The 24,427-nt window shown below is 37.4% G+C and overlaps 1 protein-coding gene and 1 long non-coding RNA gene across 5 annotated transcripts in view; both read left to right on the forward strand.

Moving 5' to 3' along the window:
- Positions 1–24,125, forward strand: part of STX7 (syntaxin 7) — a 51,915-nt gene extending 27,790 nt beyond the window's left edge. Inside the window, exons 3-11 of one of the 4 annotated variants that reach the window (XR_009543815.1) lie at positions 5,493–5,562; positions 7,540–7,633; positions 8,316–8,453; positions 9,223–9,275; positions 9,800–9,896; positions 11,126–11,198; positions 15,077–15,159; positions 19,984–20,142; positions 23,308–23,373. Coding sequence is in view for 2 of the 4 variants with exons in the window: in XM_060167758.1 (XP_060023741.1) it covers positions 5,493–5,562; positions 7,540–7,633; positions 8,316–8,453; positions 9,223–9,275; positions 9,800–9,896; positions 11,126–11,198; positions 15,077–15,159; positions 23,308–23,553 (854 nt within the window). In the remaining 2 variants the exon portion in view is untranslated. The other 3 variants (XR_009543814.1, XM_060167758.1, XM_060167757.1) reach the window with 3 other exon arrangements.
- On the forward strand, positions 211–4,044 carry LOC132530553 (uncharacterized). The gene is made up of 3 exons (XR_009543817.1): positions 211–334; positions 633–794; positions 3,811–4,044. It is a non-coding gene; the product is annotated as an uncharacterized LOC132530553 (long non-coding RNA).
- Positions 24,126–24,427: the final 302 nt, after the last annotated feature.

A 24,427-nucleotide genomic window follows, 5' to 3' on the forward strand; every position in this document is an offset into this window, starting at 1 on the left:
GACTGTAAGGGGCCTTGTCTTACATTTGTATTCATGAAAAGCATCTAGCAGTCATTAATTTAATGCACTCTGTTAGGCAAAGCATAATGGTTGCGTTTCTAAGAAAGTTCAATTTATGAGATACTGTGTTACTAAAATTATTGTTTCAGAGTGAGAAGAAGGTTGTCAGCTAAAGCATTTGACTTGTAAAGAACTTCAATATTTATGAAACCTAAATAGCACTAAGTAAATCGAGCTTTTGATTACAAGTAGCTTGTTTTATGAGTCTGGCCTTTCTTTTTGTGATTGTTGCTAGGACTCTGACTGTTAATCACCTGCGTTACTCATAATGGAGGTAAGCAAAGCCCAAAGACTCTTAGACTAGTTTAACAACCAGTTTTTTCCCCTAAGACTGGTTCTGTAATGATGCTTCCCAGTGGTCATGGTAATATAAACCAAAAAGAGCCAATGTAATAAGAATTTGGAGTATCAGATGACCAAAAATAAATGTCCATTATAGTTCATACCTTTTGTTTCCGATAATGAACATATTTCCCTTTTTGCATACTTAAGCTTGAAAAAATTAAAAAGCCCCTGTCTAACATGGTACCGCTTTCACTCATACAACCTGAACTCCTCTCCCATCTCTACAGATGGGTAGGACCAAGGCCTGTTTATTTCCTGCATCCAGTGCCAGGTCTAGTGGGTGATTTCCAGTCCATTCCTCCTCTGCTTCTACCAGATGGAGGTGTGATTATATTCCTTATTTGGATATTGTCTGTAAATCACCTCAAGGGATGGAAGAAAATTTGCAAGTGAGTAATTAGGTGTAAATGTGAACTATTTCCCTTCACTTTTGCCCCTTAGTTCCTAAATCTGAGTGTTCTTTCTGGCTGTGGGTGAACAGCACCAAGGAGTGGTGGTTCTTTGAGAGCGTAAAGATCCCATGGGGCTGCAGTTCACCTTCCCAAGACACTGTCTCTCAGATGACACCGTAATTGGGTCTTCAAAAGGCCATTAAAGATTCTAGAAGTCCAGCAGCTTCCAGATAATGGAGTACTGGGAGACCAAGGAATCCCATTGTCCTTGGAAGTTCTGTTAATTTTTTTTTCTCTGTAAATTGAATATCTTGATCAAAAGCACCGGTGTGTAGAATACCGTGATTGTGACTAATATATGGATTAGGAAGCTGGTAGAATCATGGGGGGAGGGCAGTAGAAGCAGCATAACAAAATCCACAGTACTGCTGTTTCAGTGAGTATAAAATTCCGCCTCCACCACGAAGGAAGGAGTGTCATCATCTTGCCACTGGGTGACTGGCTCATAGCCCCATAGATGGCGCCACATCACTTATTTACTTTTGACGCTATTGCTGCAAATCGGTACATGGCATTTCCAGTAATCATGTTAATCTGAGAAAGGGGAAGTCCAGTTGGTGAGCCTACAAGTGGTTTTTATTCTTAAACCATTGCTGTTTTATTAGTCCAGTGAACAAGTGCTGTAGAAGTTGGGGTGAGGGGCAGGCTGGTTAACATACATAGAACAAAATCTAGAAAGAGATAAACTAACAAGATAACATAACACCTAATACATAGCAGGCAGCTCAGGTCACTGGGTCACCTAGTATACCACTGTTTACTTTTTATCCAGGGCTTAGTAGCAAAACTAGAACTGTTCCTCAAAAGATAACATTGGTTTGCCAAAGAGAGCATGATTTTGCTCCAAGATTCTAAGGGACTACTGTGGGTTTTTTTCTTCCTAGTGGGACTTGCCACTAGTGTTATACAGAACTCTGAAATTGCACAGGCGCTTGAGTTACCATTGGATCAACCGGGTCATTAAAGCCAAGTTGTAGAGCTGCTTGTACCAACACTTGAACTAGCTGGATAGCCTTTTCTTTTGCGGAGCTGAAGCCAGAGCTGGCAACATTTGGGGGCATTCAGTAAAATGGGTTGGAGCCACATAAAAAGTCTCACTAGGCACTGTTTCCCTATTTGTATTTGAGACTGCAAAGAAAAGCAATTTGTCATTTACTTTGCAGGAGTATGTCAGTGATCCATACGGATTAACGGACCGAGATTCTTCACCAAAGAAACAGGGTCCTGTATTTTCACGGAATTTATCTTCTATCTACTGGCATACTTCCATCCTTCCAAGGCATCAAAAAAGTGCATGTTGCTTCTTGCCTTTCAGATCCTAAAAGCACATGTAAGCAGTGTGTTGGACTAGTGTAGTGTCCCATTGGAGGAGAGGATCAACAACCTTGACAACTAACTTGTAGTACAGAGATAAAGAGTATATATAACCCTAAGATAAGACTGTGAAGGCTCTACGCCATCCCATCCAGTTGAAAACAAACTCCTTCTCGTGTTTTCTATTTTTTAGGGTAGAGGAAAAAGTATTTACCATATCAGCAGGTTTATACAAGGTGCCAGAGATTGTGACGATCTGTTCTAGTAAATAGATCACATTTTGAGGAGCACTGCAGTTGGAGTCACCATTTGAATAAGCTTCTGCTAGCCATCATAACTCTTTGCCTTCTGCATCCTCCAGACAGGCCAGTTAAATGGGAAGAGGGGAATAGGGGAGGCTTCACCCTGCTCAGCTTGTCAGGTCTCGGAGGCCTTTCTGAGCAGTACACAAGAACAGGTGTTGCTCCTGGTTTTCTGTTTTGTTGGAGTATTGCGCCCTCAGGGGCTCCCGGTTATCTCTTCCTTTGCATATAAGCCCTTACTCAGGGAGAAAGGGTGAAAACGGGTTGCTGAGTGTATCTGTTTACAAAAACTAGGGAAATAACCACTTGGTAGATTTAGGCTCCTTCCCACTGGGCCTATCAGAAGCATGTCTACTTAAATTTTTTAAGGGTGCAACAATTTTATATAGCGTTCATACATTAAAGTTATTTATCCTTTCCAGGATTGATATTCTTTTCAATCTTTCTTTTGCTATTCATGTTTTCAGTGAATATTATCAATTTTTAAAGTTCCTGTTCCTGGCTGATTTTTGTACTGGCTTGTCTGACCTTTTCTCAGTTATTTCTGATTCTTTCTACATGATGGACATTGCTCCTTCCTATGTCTTTACCTTTTTCAAGGCTTTTGATTGTAATTATATTATCATCTGCTTATTTTTCTTGATTTTTACCAATCTGATATGTGTTGATTATCAATGAAGTTTAATTTCTCATATTTTTTTTGCTTGTTATAATTTTAAGATGATACCTTTTACCCATTTTTCATTGAGCTATTTTTATATTTCCAGTTTATAGGATTCTTTTCTATATTAGGGATATTAACCCCTTTACTCATTATACGCTGCAGGTATTTTCTCCCGTGTACGTACACACACACACACACACACACACACACACACACACACACGTTACTTCTATTTATTTGTAATGTAGATACATGTTTTTCATATAGTATTTTAAAATTTTGTGTATGTTTTGCCAGTTTGATATATTTTCCTTCATGGTTTTTAGTTTTATATCATACTTGGATAATATTTTATACCTCATGCCAAGATCATAAATAAGATTGTGTAATAAATACATTTTTATAGTTTTATGTAGCAGTTTAATAGTTTCTTATATTAATAATTTATTACAGATTTATTTTACTTCATGAGGTAAGCTAGAGTTCTCTGTTTTAACCCCCAAGTGGTTAGTCAGTTTTCCTGGTGTCATTTATTGAGCAATCTATTTTTTTTTTTCACTTATTGTGACCTTTTTTAAAAGACAAGAGCCCTCTAGATATGTGATAAATGCCTGCATCAGTTTGTCTTATCAACATACTTTTTTTGAAAATAAAAGCTTTAAACCCCTATAAGGTAGCCCAAGAAAATCTGCTGAGATTAAGAAGGAAATATGTAACTAATTGGAAGCCGCCATATGTTATAAAACAGCAAACAAAATTCCTCCACCTCACAAAAGAAAGATCTGTTACCGAAAAGAACTGCAAAAAGAAATTCCTTTGTAAGTAGCTGAATGGTTAACAGTTGCTGTATGATTCCTCTCCAGTATTTATATTTTTCATCTTTGACTTGAAACCAATATTTATTACATCATCCTCAGTGAAAAAAAGTTATCCTGTGTTTCGGAATACAGTCATTCCTTTGATCCCATAAATATCAATAAATAGTGACTATTTAAAAGCATTTAAGCTATATAAATAAATGATTATTTTAAATGAAAAGAATGGGTGGGTTGAATCATTTTTCTGTAGTTCTTGGAAGTGTGAAAGTTTCTTACTTTGAGATGGATTTTCAACTTGTTTCTACTTGACATTTTATTTGTGTATATAAATGCGTAAAACTAGGACCTCCCCTTTTGTAAAGAGCCCCTTTTTTTATTACAGTGGTCATAGACTTCTGAGTGGTGAACTTAGCATAAAATATTTAAAACCTACAGAAGAGTAAAAGTATAGTACAGTGAATTTTTTATATACCCTTTACCTGGGTTCACCAGTTGCTGACATTTTTCAACTTTTGTTTCGTCTCTCTCTCTCTCCAGATTCAAATTCAAGTTTCTCCAGTTGTCTCCACAACTTTTTTATAGTTTTTGTGGGTTTGTCTTTTTTTTTTTTCCTGATTCAGAATCCAGTCAAAAATCATACACTGGGTGTTTTAGTATTTTGTGTATTTTAGTTCTTTAATTTAGAAAGCTTTCCTGCTTTCATACTTGTTTTCTTTTGTTGACCTTGACATTTTAAAAAGTACAGGCCAGTTGTTTTGTAGATTAGCCCATAATTTAAATTGGTCTGATTTCTTTCTCATGATTAGATTTGGGTTAAATATTTTGGCAAGAAAAATACATAGGTCATATTGTGACTTTTGTGTTGCATTATGTCAGGAGGCTCATAATGCTAGTTTGTACCATTGGTGGTCCTAAATTTGATCATTTGTTTTATAAGCAACAGATTTATCTTCGATAAAGTTAACTCAAAGTAGTGACATCTGTGTGATGATAATTTGAGGTCATGTGAGTATCCCCATGGTTTTAGCATCCTTTGATCTTTGCTTGAATCACTTCATAGTTGAAAACTAATTTTTCTAATTTTGTTATTCCCCCCTCATTTATTAGCTATAATTCATTCACTTTATATCCCAGTGAATTATGTAATTGTAATAATTATTTTCCTTACAATTTTTATGCCAGTAGAGTTACGTGAAAGTCCATGTGCCATTGTACTAAATGTTCTGATGGAATAGGGAAGACGATAATATTTTTGGCTCATAATTGCCGTTTCACATGGTAAGGTCCCCCACACAATACTCTTGAAAATAAATCCATTGTCTCTAATCTTGAGTTTTAATTAATTTAATTAATCTTGAAAATTAGTCCATTGTCACTAATTAGATTTGAATAAACCATTTCTTTTTTGTTTCTCAACTAATACTTCTTATATTTATCTCTTCGTTTTTCTGTCTTTTTCTAACTGTCCTATTGTTTGTATTAATTTCTATTGCCCTAACATTTGTAACAATTACACATTTATTTTCTATCATAATAGCTGCAGAAATACAGAGGACTCTGAATCAACTTGGAACACCTCAAGATTCACCTGAATTGAGGCAGCAGCTGTAAGTATTAATTAAACAAGAAAAAGGAAATGGGAAAAACCACCTATCGTTATGTTCCTTTGATAGTGTGTAGTGTTATGTTTATTGGAGAAAACAATGGAAAATTAATAAGGTTTTTCTGCTGCCTCATTTGTACTAAGCTTTTGTGTAGGTTTTTTCCTGTCCAGAGTGGGCAGATGTTTTTCTTTATTTTAAAGATCTGGCTTACTCTATCAAAGCAGAACTTTTTTGGTTAGCTTTTTTATACCTTTTAATAGGTTGTTTTTGATGGCTTTGAAAAACGGTACTCTGAGCTTCTCTACTTGTGTGATTCACTTCCCATAGCTAACAATGCATATGATGATTTTTATTTCACTTAGATTCAATGCATATCCAATATGAAATATGCCCCAGAAGTTTATATTTACATATTTGAATTTCAGAAAGCATTAGCCTCTGTTTAAAAAAAAAAAGTTGTAATGAAGTTATCTAGTACATATTTGAATAAATTAACATGCTATTGGAAAAACAGCAATAATACTTCATGGGTTACAGATTTTACAGAGTGTTTTTATGCATTTTCTCATCTGAACCTTACAAAATTGGAGTGAGCTAGATAGATTAAAAGAACTATTTCCATTTTGCTTATAAGGAAAACATGTCTGTTTGGGGTTTGATGATTTGCCCAACATTATTCTGAACCTGAATCTTAAATCTTAGTTCAGCACTGTTAACAGCTACAAATTTCAAGTAATATATATGTAATAAGTGATATGCCAAACATTAGCTACAGAAGGAAAAATTGCAAAGAAGAAATTAAGAGATAGGTAATAGTAATTCATATTTTTATGAAGTACAATTTGAGGAATTTGCAGTTGTTTCTAATTTGTATTGCAGTTTTCTGCAGTGGATAGATATCAAGGAGCTAAACATGCCCCAAATCTAAATAATAAACCATCATTTATTAAAATAAAGTAAAATGGAATAGAAACCATAATTCTTAGTAGTTAATAATATTTTGCTAAGGTTAATAGTGGAGATTCTGAATATGTAGACATCATTAAAGTCTTCTTTTAGAATTTTAATTATATTACTTTTTCTAAAGATTTTTAAAAGGCATATTAAAGATAGGGCACTTGGTAAGTATATAAAAGTAGAGTATAATTCTTCCTTATCAGTCAAATACAGATATCTATACTAAAACATATTTTTACATAGTATCATTATTTTAAAGGATCCTAAGTGTGACCAATACATGTTTAAAATGAGAGATAATATATATGAGAAGTACTGATGTTGTACTTGTAAAGCATCACATTAATACAGGCTTTTTTTTAGTGCTAATTTCTTTAGTTAGAGATCTTAGTTTTTACTTCATAAGCTAGCTAGCAAGATAGATATAAATAGCTATATAATTTACCTCTTTTACTCTGTTCTGTTCTTTTTACAGAGGAGTGCTATTGTTTTTTCCACAGCAAACTTAAATAATAGTAAATTCGTATTATTACTCGTCTCTGCTTTTTTTTTTTTTTTTAAGTATAGGATATAAATGTTCAGGTAGAGAAATATGAGAGGCTGGCTGTACCCTGAGACCTGGGAACTGGGCAGAGTTAAAGACAACAAATCTTCTTTACTTATTCAACTGACCTCCCAATTGTGGGATGCACATCAAAGGCTCCCACAGCCACCAAATCTCAAACATCATACACCTTACAATCTCCTGTTGGCTTTTGTCATCTTCCTTTCTAAATGGCTGCTGATTTATTTCTCAGAGCTTGGTTACTCCATGTGTGAGTAAAGAACCTTCCACATAGTATTTGTTCAATATTTATGAAAGAATAGAACCTGAAAATTTTGTTTTCATAGAGAAAATTTGGAGCCAGTCTATAAAAAAGTGATTTTTCTAAAACTATTCATCAGGGTTGAATCAAGTGGCAGAGTTATAGCTTAAAGAAATGTGTTAGTTCTATTGCTATAATGTGTGTTTTCTCATTTTAGGCAACAGAAGCAGCAATATACGAACCAACTTGCCAAAGAAACAGATAAGTACATTAAAGAGTTTGGATCTCTGCCCACCACCCCCAGTGACCAGGTATGAAGCTTTAAGACACCCTGTTGATGTATTGAATGTGAAAGAAATCAAATGTATTGTAGGATTTTTGAACTGTTGTGCTAGAAAGGAAATTAGGGGGAAAAAATCAATTTGAGATTAGTTCACAGAACACAAAACTATATTTAATTGCCCAGGTAGTATCCTTTGGTTCAATAAAGCAAAAATTATTTCCATGCACTTGCCCTGACCCATAATTAAGTAAGTGCTCAGAAAATGCTTCCTGAGTAATTGTTTCCTGGCCTTCCAGGACTGACTTCATATAACATACACGCTCATTCAAGATGTGAGGTTTCCTAGGGGCACATGTATTTATTACCCTGCTTATTACTTTGTGGAAGTTATTACTTAGGTGAGTCAAAGGTTTTATTTTCATTAAAAAAAAATACTTTAACATAAAATCATGGCCCAGTTTTTAGGATGAGAACTTGAGGTGAGAAATCCAACATTATGGGCCTTTTGCCTCAAGGTAAAATAAGCACAGTATTTGAACATACTGTCAAATTGTTCAAAATGTTATTGAGTTAATCAGTAAGGCCCTGTAATAGGAGAGTGAGTGAAATTTTCAGAATTAAATAAAGAGCAGCAAAACAGCTTTTGCAAATTCTATAGAGCTTCACAGCTTGATTCTGGTAGGTTTCTTTCCCCCCCGGCTTTCCTCTAGCGTCAAAGGAAAATACAGAAGGATCGCTTAGTGGCGGAATTCACCACATCACTGACAAACTTTCAGAAGGCGCAGAGACAGGCTGCTGAGAGAGAGAAAGAGTTTGTCGCTCGAGTAAGAGCCAGTTCCAGAGTGTCTGTAAGTATTTAAATCAGCACTGTAAAAAGAACGTGGTACCCTCCAAGGGCCCCGTGAAGAGCTATACGGCATGTTTCTTGAGTCGTAAAGACCTGTGAATAGCTTGGAAATCGGTATTTGAATACTTATTTTCAGGTGTTTCTAATCAGTTTTTAAGAAGGATGATCATTATGTATTATTGTGGTTATTCTCTCAATGTTGTGGAACAAAAGATTATGTAAAAATATAGAAACATTTTGTCAGAAAAGATTAGAGTCAAATCCTAACTTGAGCCTGAGGCTGTTACTTTGTATTCCTGCTGGAGTAGAGAGCACTTTAATCCTGCATTATATGAAGATGATGTAAATGAACAGTGAATATATTGTATGAATATTTAAAACGAATGTACACCTGGAGAAAATAAAGGATAAGTTAGAGTGGAATCTTGACTTAATCTAATTTTAAATCTCCCTAGAAACTATCACAGGTTGTTTCGTTGTTCCTTAACATAGAGGTTCCAAGACTACATTATGTTTTAATCAAATAATATTTGTTATTTGGCCCTTGAGAATATTTAATGAATTCCTTCTTTGTCAGCTTAGGATATAATTTTTTTTATTACTTGAAGTAATTGACCTAAAATACTAGAACAAGAACTTTTCTCTCTCTTTTCTTACACCTGTACTCCAGTGTGTACATAAATCAGTTTAGATTATTATGAAGTAAAATGTGAGTGTTGTGTGTTTTTCCTTTGCATCTTCTCAATCCATTCTGTTACTAAATTATTCAGGGTGGTTTTCCTGAGGAGAGCTCAAAAGAAAGGAATCTTGTGTCCTGGGAAAGGTAAGAAGTATAAAACATTATACAGATCAAAAGATAATTCTTCAAATACGTTTTTTACATCACAGTCCCTGGGCAGAATTAAAGCTTTCAGTATATATCATGACTATCCTAAGTTATTTATAAATAGAAAACAATAAGTTTGAAAAATTTTCAAAGTCATTATTATAAAATATATAAAAATATTCCAGTATAGCAATAATACTCTTTAATTATCCAAATAAATATTATTGACTTAATTATTATTTGATATAGATTATTCCCATAGGTGAAGTTTAAATCAACCAAGAAGAAGTACTCACTTGCCAAATATAATAGTTTCCAATAATTAAATAATAATGACATCATTGAAATGAAACATGAATAAAATTTGGTTAACATTTCTGTTATATTTTTAGAATTTAAGTGAGCAGTTCTATGACTTTGAAGAAAAATATTCTATTCAATAAGTATTTCTTAAATAAAAAGGAAGCCTCATTGTTTTCATACCGGTTTTTCTTTTTTACATATTCTTATCTTTTTAATAGCCAAACTCAGCCTCAGGTGCAGGTGCAGGATGAAGAAATTACAGAGGATGACCTCCGCCTTATTCAGGAGAGAGAGTCTTCTATTAGGCAACTCGAAGTAAGCTTTACATTGCAGAATTGGATTGCTGTTCTGTTCTTAGTGAGTTTGTCCTCAAGATGCTTAGATGATGCTGGGAGAGAGGTCAAGAAAGAAAACTAAATAGATGTATCAATTTGATGGCATATTTCATATAAATTAGAGTCATTCTGTTAAAATAAAGTAATTTCTTTAGAATTTGTGCAAGGATGAGAAAATATACTTCCCTCTACTCCAACTTTTTTTTTTTTTTAATTCTATTAAGTCATCTCAAGCCACCTGAGCATTGAGAAAATTATCAGTCTAGAGATAAAGGTCTGTTCAGAGAGTCTAGAAAGCTTCCATGGCACATGATACACATCACACCTGCATGAATAAGACTTTTCCAAGGGCTTTAAAAGTGTTTTATTTCTCTTTAGTGTGTGTAGGATATCAAAGAGGTCTAAAAGGTTTAGTAGCCTTAGTTCTTAGGGAACCTACCTGTTCCCTAGGAAGTGGGCTAATAATAGCTAACAATAGCTACCATTTATTGAGGGCTTCATGCACCAAGCACTATGTGATGAATTCTTTAATTGTCTTACTTAGTTCTCATAAAAGCTCTGTGAAGTAATTAACTGTGTCATTATCATTGCCCTTCTACAGATGGGGAAACTGAGGCACAGGATGAATATGTAAATTGCCCCACCTTTCCTGAATAAAGTGTTTAAACTTTACTTTTTAATCAAGCAAAATAATAGTTATATATTGAAGAAAATTAAATTTATAACTTATTTATCCATCACTCTTCCATTGCATTTTCAGATTTATTAATGTGAGGCTTTGAATTTACACCTAATGTTTTATTCTTTTAAAGTGTCAAATTGACATATACATTTTTACTAGAAATACAATAAGAATATTTTTTACTTTTTTGAGGAAATACTATTCATGATAACAAAACTAATCATATTGCGTGACATAAATTCAGTAACCCACAACCCTTCTCTATCGTATAGTCCTTCATTTCCACTCTGAATCACTTGATATTTTTAACATCACAAACTTATTTTAGAGAACTGAGATTCAGAGGCTACTTACTTGGTATTGCCTATAGTAGAATAGTTTTCTGATATTCCCCAAATATATGTTATTAGGTCCAGATGCATGCTCACCTAGGTATGAGCAGTGGTTTGTGTTTTTTAAAATTTTCTCCTTTTGTGGATTGGGGACTGAATTTCTGATTACAATAATATGCATTTTTTTTCTCTTAGGCTGATATTATGGATATTAATGAAATATTTAAAGATTTGGGAATGATGATTCATGAGCAAGGAGATGTAATAGGTAAGCCCTACTCATTCGATTTCATGAGGCAGAAGGAAGCTACATTCAGTTTACCTGTGGTAACTTCTCAAGCCAGGGTAGCTCCTTCCTCTCTTTCGGTCCTCCTGAAATCAAAAGTACAGTGTCTGTAATAAACAAAGCATCACCCTTGGCATTATCTAAAACAGATCTCGTTTTCGGCTCCTACTGGTGGAAATGACCAGCTTAATTTATTTAAGAAGTTCCAAATTTAATCAGGGTCTACTGCTGCTGAGATCATGGAAGGTAACATTTAACATCATTCTAGCTTATTTCTAGGATCTCTGGTTTCTGTCTTATCCCAATTTAATTCTTATCACACCAAGGACTTTGGGGAAAACATCTGTTCATAATTGTGCACACTATCTTGTCTTTTAAAGTAGAGGGAATAAGAAGCCATTTGCCTGAACATTAATTCTTATAGCTTTTTTAGTACATTAATTTAGTTGTATTACTTAGATACTGAGAATTCTTTTTGAAAAATTCTTTAAAAAAAAATCAGTGACTAAGACTTCCTTTAAGTTTTAAATGTAATTGTAATTCATTTAAGGTGTAGTTGTCAACATTGATCAGGATTCTGATCATCTTTATCATTTTGATATATGAAGATATCTGTGGGTATGCTAAAGATATATTTAATACATTTTCTGAATTTGGTTCAGTTGAAATGCTTGGACCTATAGTTTAATATAATTATTATTTGTCCATTCTTACCCTCCTCTGTAGCCCCAGTAGGGTAAATTTTCAAAAGCCATTCATTCATCCAGTAAATGTTTATTGAATGCCTACTATATCCAGGCATATATCTAGGCCTTGAGGATTCAGCTGAAATTAAGCAACAGATAAAAGATCTTATAATCTAATTGGAAGAGAGAGACAATTAAAACAGAAAGAAAAGTAAGTAGGTGGTGATAAGTGTTACGGGGAAAATAAGGCCAGGTCGGGGGTAGGACTGCAGGAGGTGGGGGGAATGTGCTGCTTTTCTGGGGGAGTCAGGTAAGGCCTCACTGATAGGTGACATTTTAGTGAAGACTTCACGGAAGTAAGGGAGCAGGCAAGAGAACATGTTCCAGGCAGAGGGAACCGCAGGTGCAAAGGCCTTCAGGCAGAAGCACGCCTGACATCGTGGGCCAATGGAGTCAGCAAGAGGAGGATGGAGACAATGTCAGAAGTCACAGGAGACCAGATTACATAGGCCCCTGAGCCATCGTGAGGACTGTTTTTGTATTAATGGAGGGGAAGCCACAGGAGGATTTGAGCAGAGGAGCGTTATCATTTGACTTAGGTGAGCAGACTGCAAAGGGACAAGACCAAAAACAAAGCACTTAAAAGCCTATTGCAGGAATCCACGTGGGCAGCTATGTTGTCTTGGATCAGTACGGAAGCAGTGAAGTGGTGAGAAGCAGTGGGATTCTGGATATTTTTTAAATGTAGAGCCAAAAAGATCTACTGACTATCTGGATATGGATGTGAGAGAGTAAATTCAAGGGTGACTGTAAGGTTTTGGCCTGGCTCACGAAAATCATGGCGGTGCCGTTTTCTGAGATGCGGAAATCTGTCACTGGAGCTGGTTTGGATGGCTATAAATCAGTGATTTTTGGATCTGTTACGATTCAGGGGCTAGGTGTCACCCAGGTAAAGGTTTGATAGGCATTGGTACCGAGAAGATGGGGTAAAGGGTAGACGTCTGGCCTGGGGGTATAAATCTGGGCGTTATCTGTACATAGATGGTATTTAAAGCCATGAGATTAGGTGAGATCACCTAGGAGATAAGTGCAGATAGAGAAGAGGGGTGTCTGAGGACTTGTAAATATTTAGGGTGTGGTCGGCAAACTACATCCATTTGTTTATGTGTTATCTACAACAGGTTTTGTACAACAGAGGCATAGTTGAGTATTTATGACAGAAACCATATGAATGAACTGCAGAGCTTAAAGTATTTATTATCTGAGACAAAGAAAGTTTGTTGATCCCTGATTTAGAGCCTAGAGAGCCGAGGAGGAACGAACAAAAATGACCAAGAAAGAATAGCTAGTGATACACAAGAAAACCACGTGAATGTATAGTTTTAGAATGGAGAGGAGAAAGCGTTTCAAGAGCGATGGCAGGTCAGCTCTCTCAAATGCTGCTATTCGGTTAGGTAAACTGAGGCTTTAGAATTGACTGCTGAATTTAACAATGTGTAGGGCATAGGTGACCTCAGATGAGAGCTGTGCTGGTGAAATAGTGCAGGTGAAAGCATGATAAAGTAGGCTCAAAAGACACTGGGAGGAGAGCGACTGGAGATAGCAAGTGGAGACAAGTCTTTCTAGGAGTCAAGTGAGGTCATAGCTGCCAGTGGGTGTGGCATAAATGAAGGGGTTGGGGGTTTGTTTGTGTGTTTTTAAGATGACAGCAATAGGATTGATGGGAAAGAAGTGTTGATAGTGAGAGGGAGGAAATTGCTGGCCTGAAGTCTTTGAACTAGGCAACAAGGAATGGGATAAAGTACAAGCATGGGGAGCACAGAGACTGTTGCATGTGGTGGTGGGTAGGGTCAAAGGAGATTGTGGAAGTGTCTTCGGGTTGTTCCTATTGTCTCAGTGATCTAGAAATAAGGTCACTGGTGGAGAATGACAATGCGTGACGAGGCATGAGAAGTTAGGGGAGAGAGGAGGAAGTGTGACTTAGTGTTCCAGGAATTGGGGAGATGAGGCAGGCGTGCTGTGCAGTCAAGAATTTAAAGTGAAATAAGTCATCACGGCGATTCTTTTTTGCACCCATGTTCAGCTGCGTGGGACAGGTTGGGGTTTTGTCACCTAACTGTGACCACAGTAGGAGGGAAGAGGGCTGAGGAGAAATGCAAGAAACCAGTGACAGATGACTGTGTATATGGAGTCTAGGCTAGGGAAGAGGAAAGTGAGGACATGAAGTATGTGAGGGGCAGTGAAAAAGTGGTAGGATCACTAAAGCTGGGGTCTTAGAAGGCGAGAACTCTAAAGGTAGCAGATGGTAATCAGAGAGTGACACCTGAAATGGAGATGATAGAGAAGCTGCAGTTATTGGTAATGACAGGTTTGGGGTGTGACCATGGCTGTGGGTGGCTCGGAAAGCGCCACAGGCAAAGTCTTTGAAAAAACATGTGTTCAAAGAATTGAGAGGCCTGGGCATTAGAGGCTCAGCAATTGGATATTGAAATCACCGATATGTAGGACAGTAGAAGCATCGAAAAGAACATCAGTGACTCAGGGGCTAAAATAGTCAAAGAATGAGAAGAAAAGACATCTGTGGATGTCTGCAGCAAGGTGGGTTGAATGAGTTGGGCAGCAATAGCTCTAAAACTGAAAGTCGGCAGGGAGGAGGAGGAAACAGTGGTCACCCATCCTACAGACTGACACCTGTTCCACCCCCAGGTCAGAGGAGGGGGGGAGGAAATTGTCACCAGTTGAGAAGGCTCTGGGGACCCTCAGGGAGCCTAGGTTTCAGCACAGAAGGAGGTTGATGAGGGCCGCCCAGCAGATGACGGTTTTCAGTTCTCTATATTTACCCTAAACCAAAGTTCAGATGCCTTGCTTGCTGCTGAGTTGGCCATCACAGAATGCAGGTACTGGTGACGGTACTTTTGGGGGTTACCAGGTAGAACTGGAGTGCACTATAATGAAGATAATCAAGTTTCTTTCCTTCAAATTCTTCAGTATTGTTTGGATCACCTGAGAAGTAGTATCACTAAAAAAAAAAAATTCAGCCTTACCCATACACTATTAATATTAACCTTTGAATAGTGAACATGTTTAATCTTACCTTGAATAAAATCTGGTGATTGATACAGCTCTGTTACTAAAGCATCAGCACCCGCTTTGTGTGTGTGTTTTATTTTAAAGATAGCATAGAAGCCAATGTGGAAAATGCTGAGGTGCACGTCCAGCAAGCAAACCAGCAGCTGTCAAGGGCGGCAGACTATCAGGTAATATTAACTGTGCTGAATTGTCTTATAACTCAGACTTTTAAACATGTGTGTGTGTGTGTGTGTGTAAAATCAGGTTTAAAGTGGCTGGAGATGTTAAAATTCAAAATACCATGGAAGACAGGCTAGAAATATGCCAGTCAGTTCAAACTGTGTGTATGTAGCCTGTCTGTTCTCAGGTTTGAACCAGTGTTGTGCCCACAGGGATGGGAAGTTTAGAGTCTTGAGGGGAGCAGTACACAACTCCAGTCTTTTCTGACAACTTTTGGTCTCCGATGTCATTTTGACATTTCAACCCAGAAACCTCTTTGATAGCGATTTCCTTCTGTTTCTTGCTGTTCCCTTCTACCTTTCTTTTTTGTCAATGATACTATGGACTAAAGAGGCAAAGATCCTTGTCCAGAAAGATCTCTTCAGGTCCTGTGGAAATTATATTAGCTTAGAGTGAGTGTCCTTGACCAGTGGGTATTCTGTCAGCATTCAGCAGACTCTTCACCAGGAATGAACTGATCTCTTAAGTGAATCAGGTTAGTATAGGGAATCCATAGGTATGAGTCAAATATATATAAAGGACTACAAATATTAGCACCATGAACTATTAATATATCACTTAATATGTAGACCTTTGACGTTTAACAAAGATAAGCCCAGGCTCTTTGGGAACCCCTAAATACCACCCTAGCATTTGATTTCCCTTTTAAAACTTCATTTTTTTTTGTTGATGTAGTTGTTCATAATTATTTTCTCAGAAACTTATTACCTTCTTATAAAATTTCTAAGATATTATCACCATCCTAGGTATTTTTTAATTGCTTTTCACTTTTCTCACTGATCTTAGAAGTTCCCTTTAGTTTCAATGCCATTTTTTTCACTGGACAAATCAGTGCATATAGAGGATGCTGAGTTATACAACCAATTGTGCTCACCGACAGAGTAACTCATGTTTACTGTCTTTGTGCATGAGATTCAGATATGCAGCTCAAGATAGCTAATGTCACCATGTCCTAGAATGTAGGTGTCATTCATGAATAGTTGACCACACACACACACACACACACACACACACACACACACACAGAGTAATCTGTAAATACCAACAGTTATAGCTGCTCAGAGTGTTTAGCAGGATTCATCAGTGACTGGGATTCCATATAATTTCATTTTCCTTTTGGACTTCAGGGGGATATAGATATATCCCCAAGTTTTATTTTTACTCTTCCTTGTGGAAGGGAAGGCCTATAGCCACCCTGGGGAAAAGGAACACATCTTCCCAAGTTGTACCTCCAGAGCAAGAGTTGCCCCCATCCTTAATCCCACAGGCCCTGGAGGGATGAGGAAAGAGCCATGCAACACAAGGGCTAGAAAGAGAGCAGCTTCCCAATAGTCCCACTTGGCAGCCTTGATATTAAACTTATGCCTCTGCAAAATACGGTGCAGTGCTTCTAAATAGTTTGGATGGACCATGAACATAAAGGAAGGTGGAAAATGCTTTCATCACCATGGCACCCCAGGACCTCACCACCGCACGCTGGAGAGGGTGCCCCAGGAAAAAAGATACTCTAGGGGAACAGCTCTCATTGTTGATGAAGGCACGTTACACATGGGTCTGCGGTAACCAGGTGGAATCTGGGGAAAACACATGGGCATGATGAGATTGAAACTTGAACTGTTTATATGCAGAGTAATATATATGTAATATATGTAATATATGCAGAGTATATTCTGTTGAAAAATTAGATGGCCGTATGGAATACTGAAAAGTATAAGTAGTTTTCAGGATAATTTCAGAGTCAGGAACATATTCTTTTTGTAAATTTTATACTACTTCTAGTTGACACAAAGTAAATTACAAATTTTTTTACTTTGTAAGAAAAAGGATTCCTGCCTGTAGCTGTGAGATATACAAGCCATTGGAGAAATAAAGAAAGCTACAGCTGGGCCAGGAATGAATAATGGAGCAAAACTCTTAACGTTTATATTTTAAATGACAGTATTAGAATTTTTTTTAGCTCTTTGTGTTTTATAGTTTATTTGAATGTTGAGAGATTTTGAATGCAGTTTCCATTCATATTCAAGGATGGGAATGATTTGGGAAATTAATAAGTCTACTTTAAGAAATATTGCCAACCGTTTTTCACAGAACTAGAACAAAAAATTTCACAATTTGTATGGAAACACAAAAGACCCCGAATAGCCAAAGCAATCTTGAGAACGAAAAACGGAGCTGGAGGAATCAGGCTCCCTGACTTCAGACTATACTACAAAGCTATAGTAATCAAGACAGTATGGTACTGGCACAAAAACAGAAAGATAGATCAGTGGAACAGGATAGAAAGCCCAGAGATAAACCCACGCACATATGGTCACCTAATCTTTGATAAAGGAGGCAGGAATGTACAGTGGAGAAAGGACAGCCTCTTCAATAAGTGGTGCTGGGAAAACTGGACAGGTACATGTCCAGTATGTATGAGATTAGATCACTCCCTGACACCATACACAAAAATAAGCTCAAAATGGATTAAAGACCTAAATGTAAGGCCAGAAACTATCAAACTCTTAGAGGAAAACATAGGCAGAACATTCTATGACATAAATCACAGCAAGATCCTTTTTGACCCACCTCCTAGAGAAATGGAAATAAAAACAAAAATAAACAAATGGGACCTAATGAAACTTCAAAGCTTTTGCACAGCAAAGGAAACCATAAACAATACCAAAAGACAACCTTCAGAATGGGAGAAAATATTTGCAAATGAAGCAACTGACAAAGGATTAATTTCCAAAATTTACAAGCAGCTCATGCAGCTCAATAACAAAAAAACAACCCAATCCAAAAATGGGCAGAAGACCTAAATAGATATTCTCCAAAGAAGATATACAGACTGCCAACAAACACATGAAAGAATGCTCAACATCATTAATCATTAGAGAAATGCAAATCATAGCTACAATGAGATGTCATCTCACACCAGTCAGAATGGCCATCATCAAAAAATCTAGAAACAATAAATGCTGGAGAAGGTGTGGAGAAAAGGGAGCACTCTTGCACTGCTGGTGGGAATGTGAGCTGGTACAGCCACTCTGGAGAACAGTATGGAGGTTCCTTAAAAAACTACAAATAGAACTACCATATGACCCAGCAATCCCACTACTGGGCATATACCCTGAGAAAACCATAATTCAAAAAGAGTCATGTACCAAAATGTTCATTGCAGCTGTATTTACAGTAGCCCGGAGATGGAAACAACCTAAGTGCCCATCATCGGATGAATGGATAAAGAAGATGTGGCACATACATACAATGGAATATTACTCAGCCATAAAAAGAAACAAAATTGAGCTATTTGTAATGAGGTGGATAGACCTAGAGTCTGTCATACAGAGTGAAGTAAGTCAGAAAGAGAAAGACAAATACCGTATGCTAACACATATATATGGAATTTAAGGGAAAAAAATGTCATGAAGAACCTAGGGGTAAGACAGGAATAAAGACACAGACCTACTAGAGAACGGACTTGAGGATATGGGGAGGGGGAAGGGTAAGCTGTGACAAAGCGAGAGAGAGGCATGGACATATATACACTACCAAACATAAAATAGATAGCTAGTGGGAAGCAGCCGCATAGCACAGGGAGATCAGCTCGGTGCTTTGTGACTGCCTGGAGGGGTGGGATAGGGAGGGTGGGAGGGAGAGAGATGCAAGAGGGAAGAAATATGGGAACATATGTATATGTATAACTGATTCACTTTGTTATAAAGCAGAAACTAACACACCACTGTAAAGCAATTATACCCCAATAAAGATGTTAAAAAAAACGTAGCTCACAGCCTAAGCACAGTGTGATCAGTAGACAAGTCATCAGTGGAAAGGAACCATCCTTTTTTTGATAATCACTAGCAGTATGACCATGGGGCAAGATATTTCCCCTTTCTCTTTCTCCATTTCCTTATTATAAAAGGAAGAGACAAAAAACTGTCTAAAGTTTCTCCTGGTTAAAATTCTATGAGGTTTGGATAAAGGGAATAGAGAGTAGGTGTCTGGATGAGAAGGGAAGTTTTCTTGCCACTTTAAAGAAGGGACTCATATATTCTACCTTTCGTCAGCTTTGAGTGAGGCCAGCCCCTAAATCCCCAACCATGTGGCCTTCCCTACCCCAGAGCCTCCTAGAAGGCCTCTGGCCTGGCCTGATGCCTAGGAACCAGGCATCAGGCCAGCAGGAACGCGTACAACCAAAACCTCTCCCCATCCACCGTCCTTCCTTAAAGGACTGGTGAAAGCAGATGAATCTGTGCCAGTCCTGTACTAACTCAGCTTGGACTGGGGAGCTAATTCCGCTAATAAATAAATTAGGGTAAACCATTAGGGTAATTAAATATTCTTCCTGCCTTTCGTGATGAAATTGAAAGAGATGAGTTCTAAGTTCTTCTCTTGTTGGAAAATTCTGCTTTCAAAGACCAATATTTACCTTCTGCTTTTTTTATCTTCCTTTAAGCTGTTTTTTGTTTTCACACATAGGTAAACTCTATTGCTCAAGTTATTAATTTTTATTTCTCTGTGTCATTTTTAAATTAAGCCCAACCACACATCTAGAAAAAGTACCAACAGAAGTTGAATAATTACCCCCTGAATTATACCATTAATTCAAGAAGAATATTTTTTGAAAGCATAGGGCTATATGTATTGAAAAGCAAAAAAATATAGCCCAAAATGAGGGCAATAAATTACTATTGATTTTACTCTAGAAGTGAACCGAATGATCTTCACTTGCTATAGAGGTGCTCCACTACATCTGTAAACGTGTTTTTGTTTTTTCGCATCTGCAGCGCAAATCCAGGAAAACCCTGTGCATCATCATTTTTATCCTTGTTATCGGAGTCGTAATTATCGGTCTCATCATATGGGGAGTGAAAGGCTAAGATTATAAAGGAGCACAATATTGCACTACATTATGTAAATTATGTAGGAAGATTCCTTTAATCATGGTAGGTTTTTTTAATTGTTATTATTTTAAAGCTGTTGCTTAAAGGATGGTTCCCATACTTTGTTATTTTTATTTGGGGGGAAGTTTTCTTTGGATTAAATCTGATATTTTCTAATACTGAAAGTTTTTTTAAATATCACTGCTGGCATAGCTTCCTGCTTTTCGACCTAGTAACTTAGTTTTTTGCCCACATTGTATGTGCCTTTCGTTTATAATTTATTTATCCTGTTGACTTAGTTTTTGGAATTAGTAAATTCAAAGGTGTGTGTGTGTTCTGTGTGCACCTCTCTGTCACAGTGTAACATGCACCCACGTTTGTGTTACTTCAATTACAAATCTTAAATTTAATTTTGATTTGGGCCAGCAGAGGAAGTATTGTCAATAACTTTAAAAATTAACATATATGTTTGTGTTTGGAGTTTTGTTTTTATCTAGTTCACAGCAACACAAATTGTCTATTTAACTTTTACTGTTATTTTTCTCTTAAGACCCTTGTTTATTCTGAATGAAATCAGTGAATAACTTCCTAGTATATCTCTTACTCCTGATGTGTATATAGTAAGCATTTGCTGTAGATTGGCTAGTAAAATACTAAGGATAGATTGTTTTTATATGGGTTCTGTTTAAGTCTCACGTTCGTTTGCAGGGGATTGTGTGGTCACTATAAATGTTTAATGTGATTTGGAGGAAGAGTATGACAGATCAATACCTATTGTGTTAGAATTCTAAAGATCCCAACTTGTATTCGGCTGTGTATTTCCACAGCTGTTATGATGGAAAATTAATTACCTTCTCTTATGTCCTGTAGAATAATAAAGATTACTTTTGGGAAGTAACTTTCCCACAGTTACCGTTTTTGAGCACCTAACACTTAAAATTCTGTTTCCCTTCATACCATTTTGTACCATCCTTCATTAGAAAGGGAATTGGATGTTCGCCACTTAACTCACTTGCCTTTTTTAATCAATGTTGTTTTAATGCACTAATCTGAATACTGTAAAGAAGATTATCTTAGTTTATAGTTTGTATTTTATAATGTTCTTATATAGCAGTTTGATAGTGAAGGCAATGTTTTACATGGCAAGCTATGAGACTTCAAATGGGAACAAATGAAATATTAAGTAACTAAGTAAATTGTATCTTTGCAACCAAAATAAAGATGATTTTAAAAAGTGTCTGGATAGTTTTATTTCAGGAGAACTCTGCTTCCGTGGGACTTGATACTTACCTCACACTTTTGCCACTGCAGTCTCAACAGAGGAGATGTAACCACATGGCCACCATTCTGCATCTTGCTGGAGTACTGGCGTACTCAAAAGTTTTTATTTTGGCAATCTTAAAAGGTTTTGCCGCTAATAGGTAGAAGCTGCTTTGCTTGTCATCAAAACTCAATTTTTTCCACAAAAGAGTAGTCTTGATTAGAAAAAATAAAATGAAAAACAATACAGTAGCCAATTTTTTTTAAGTTCTTAACAAAGGTTTTCTTTAGGTGAGTTTTAGAATCTCTTTGAAAGAGTGATGCTTACTTTCATGACTGTCAACATATCTGAATCTGTTTGAGTTGAACTGAGTCTCAAACTGAAGAACTTTCCTTATCAAGTGACACATATTATTCATTTTAGTGTGTTCTGAAGACATACTTGAACAACGCAGACTGAGATTAACCAGCCTCTTTGCTTAAACTGAATGACAGTGTGGCATGAAGGGTTAAGCTGTTGTACTAGCCATTAAATATTAAGAAAATGTTCTGGTTTTGCACAATGATTAGTGGTAGAAAAATAAGTGGTGCCGTTTCAACATAATGCAGCTTGTTTTACTAGGCGTGGGATCAACCCTAAAAAAATACAGATATGGACACAGATGAAGCTTGGTCTGAGACAACAAACCATGGAGGCAGCCTCTGGAGTCAGGAGCACTGAGTACACTGGGTGCCCGGCAGCTGTATCTGTGTCGCTCACTGAGAACACTGCACCTGGAAGACGTTGCCACTGGGTCCTTCTTCAGGGTCTTCACTGCTTTTGTTAAAAAATAGTAAAATCGGGCTTCCCTGGTGGCGCAGTGGTTGAGAGTCCGCCTGCCGATGCAGGGTACACGGGTTCGTGCCCCGGTCCGGGAGGATCCCACGTGCCACGGAGCGGCTGGACCCGTGAACCATGGCCGCTGAGTCTGCGCGTCCGGAGCCTGTGCTCTGCAATGGGAGAGGCCACAACAGTGAGAGGCCCGCGTACCGAAAAGAAAAAGTAAAATCTTGCACACAAAAAATCATGTTTTGAATACCGATCTAGACAAATTTATAATGAAAAATGACTTTTGAAAATTTGTTCCACAAAAATTAATCTGTGGTTTGAGCAAGGAAAATGCAGAGTAGTTTCTCTAGTTGGTGTGATTTTCATTTGTTTCTTCATGTAGAAAAAGGAATGTCACAATAAAAACTATATAAAGGAAAAAAAGGTCATTGTCCGCCGTAATAATGAAGAGCAATTCACAAGGGCAACTTATTCAGCATTTATTTTTTGAAAAGCAAAACTATTTTTTACACATGATCAGGTTACTACAATAAAAATTAAATTTCAGAAGGAGATGAGAGTTGTTTGGGTAAGTTATGAGTTAAATGACATTTTTAGTTCATTTAAATATGATGAAAATTTCTCATTAGTGGGAAAGAACATCATTAGGCATCCTTTCCTGGAAAAAAAAATTGCGTATTTTCATAATTCACTTAGGAAAACAAAAAACTGACCTCTGGCTCCCAGACCTCTTCGGTACACCATAAGATTTGAGCAGCTTGACCTTGTATTTCTCAGCAAGAAAATATAGCAAGATTGGCACACACAGGAGCCTGAAAGTGTTACACTGGACCACTTCCTTGACAGAATACATCACATTTCTGCTTAACGACTGTCCAGACATAGTTCATCAATCAGTGAAGAGAAAACCATTTCCCCCACTTTTTTAGGAATCTGTGTCCTCAAAATACTGTCACACAGGAAATAAAGAAATTGCCTGATGTAAACCTGCAGGTTCATCTTTCTTCATTTCATCTGCGTTTAACAAAGTCAGTAGACTCAGTGAAGCATTATCTCTTTCACTAAGTTAAGACATGTAGGAAACCTGTTTTTCTCTTAATGCTAAATTCAAGTATTTTAACCTTTCTATTTGGGTTCAGTCAGGAAAACAACCACCTGATGATGTAAGCATAAAGTGTTTCAATGTGGGGAGTCAGAAGCTTCCACCGAGCGTCAGAAGGGCAGGCGAGGGAAGGTGCATCTGCAGTACCACCCTGGGCGGATCTCAGGAGCTGGCCCAGGAGGCCGTGAGAATCTGGAAGCATCCAGGAAGCTCCCGTCACCTCAGCCTGCAGCACCGACGCAGTGAGTCTCAAGGAACTGTCACCAGCTGTCTAGGCTGTTGACAGCACCAAAGCAGGTGACCTGTGAGAGATCTTGGAAGCTGCTGCGATGCCCGTGTCTGTGGGCCTGTGCACACTTCTGCCTGGATGGCCTCCAAGGGAGGGTGGCCTCTCCCTTCTCTGCCTCCTCCATCCCCTGGAAATGCTTCTCTTTGGGCCACACTGACTTAGAACTAGAAAGCAAAGGAGGTTCTGGAAAGTGTAGTTTCTGGCTCCCCTGCAGTGCAAAGAACACTACAGAAGGAGGGGACAGTGATGTTGAGGTGACAGCAGACAGCCCATCACAATGGTGAAACGCTGATAGATGGAAAGGGCACAAACAAGGTGAAGCAGAAAGCCTCACAGAATTCTCTTCCATTAGGGGTTCTTTGGTGGGGAAAAAAAATAACATTGATTTTAAATGGTAAACAAGCCCATTTTCCCAGCCAGAAGAAAGTCTCTGTATTATATATACTCTGGGACCCCAGCACCTAGCTGTTTCCTTCCTCTGTCCTTCCCTAGTTGCCCAATAAATATTTGTGTACTTAATTTGGCATTTATTTTGTGCCAGGCTGCCACATGCCCGGGCACAGAGGGTATTAGAGTGAACCAAAAGAATGTGGTCCCTGCCCTCAAGGAGCTTACATTTTGGTATTAAGCATGTAAAAAACACTTGATGTTAGGAGGAAAATGGTGGGTGGGAGAGGAAGAGGAGGTAAGGGAAAAACTGAATGAGGATGAATCCACCTACACCTGGGGACTGCTCATTCTTAAGGACTGGCTTCCTGTTTATCCTATTACATCATTACCAAGTAAGTGAATTTCATTCTCTTTTCTCAGTTAACAGACTACTACAAAAGTGATAGTTTTCTAAAAAGTAGCTACTAATTGGAAAGTT

This window comes from Lagenorhynchus albirostris, chromosome 12, assembly GCF_949774975.1.
Source record: "Lagenorhynchus albirostris chromosome 12, mLagAlb1.1, whole genome shotgun sequence".
NCBI lineage: Eukaryota > Metazoa > Chordata > Mammalia > Artiodactyla > Delphinidae > Lagenorhynchus > Lagenorhynchus albirostris.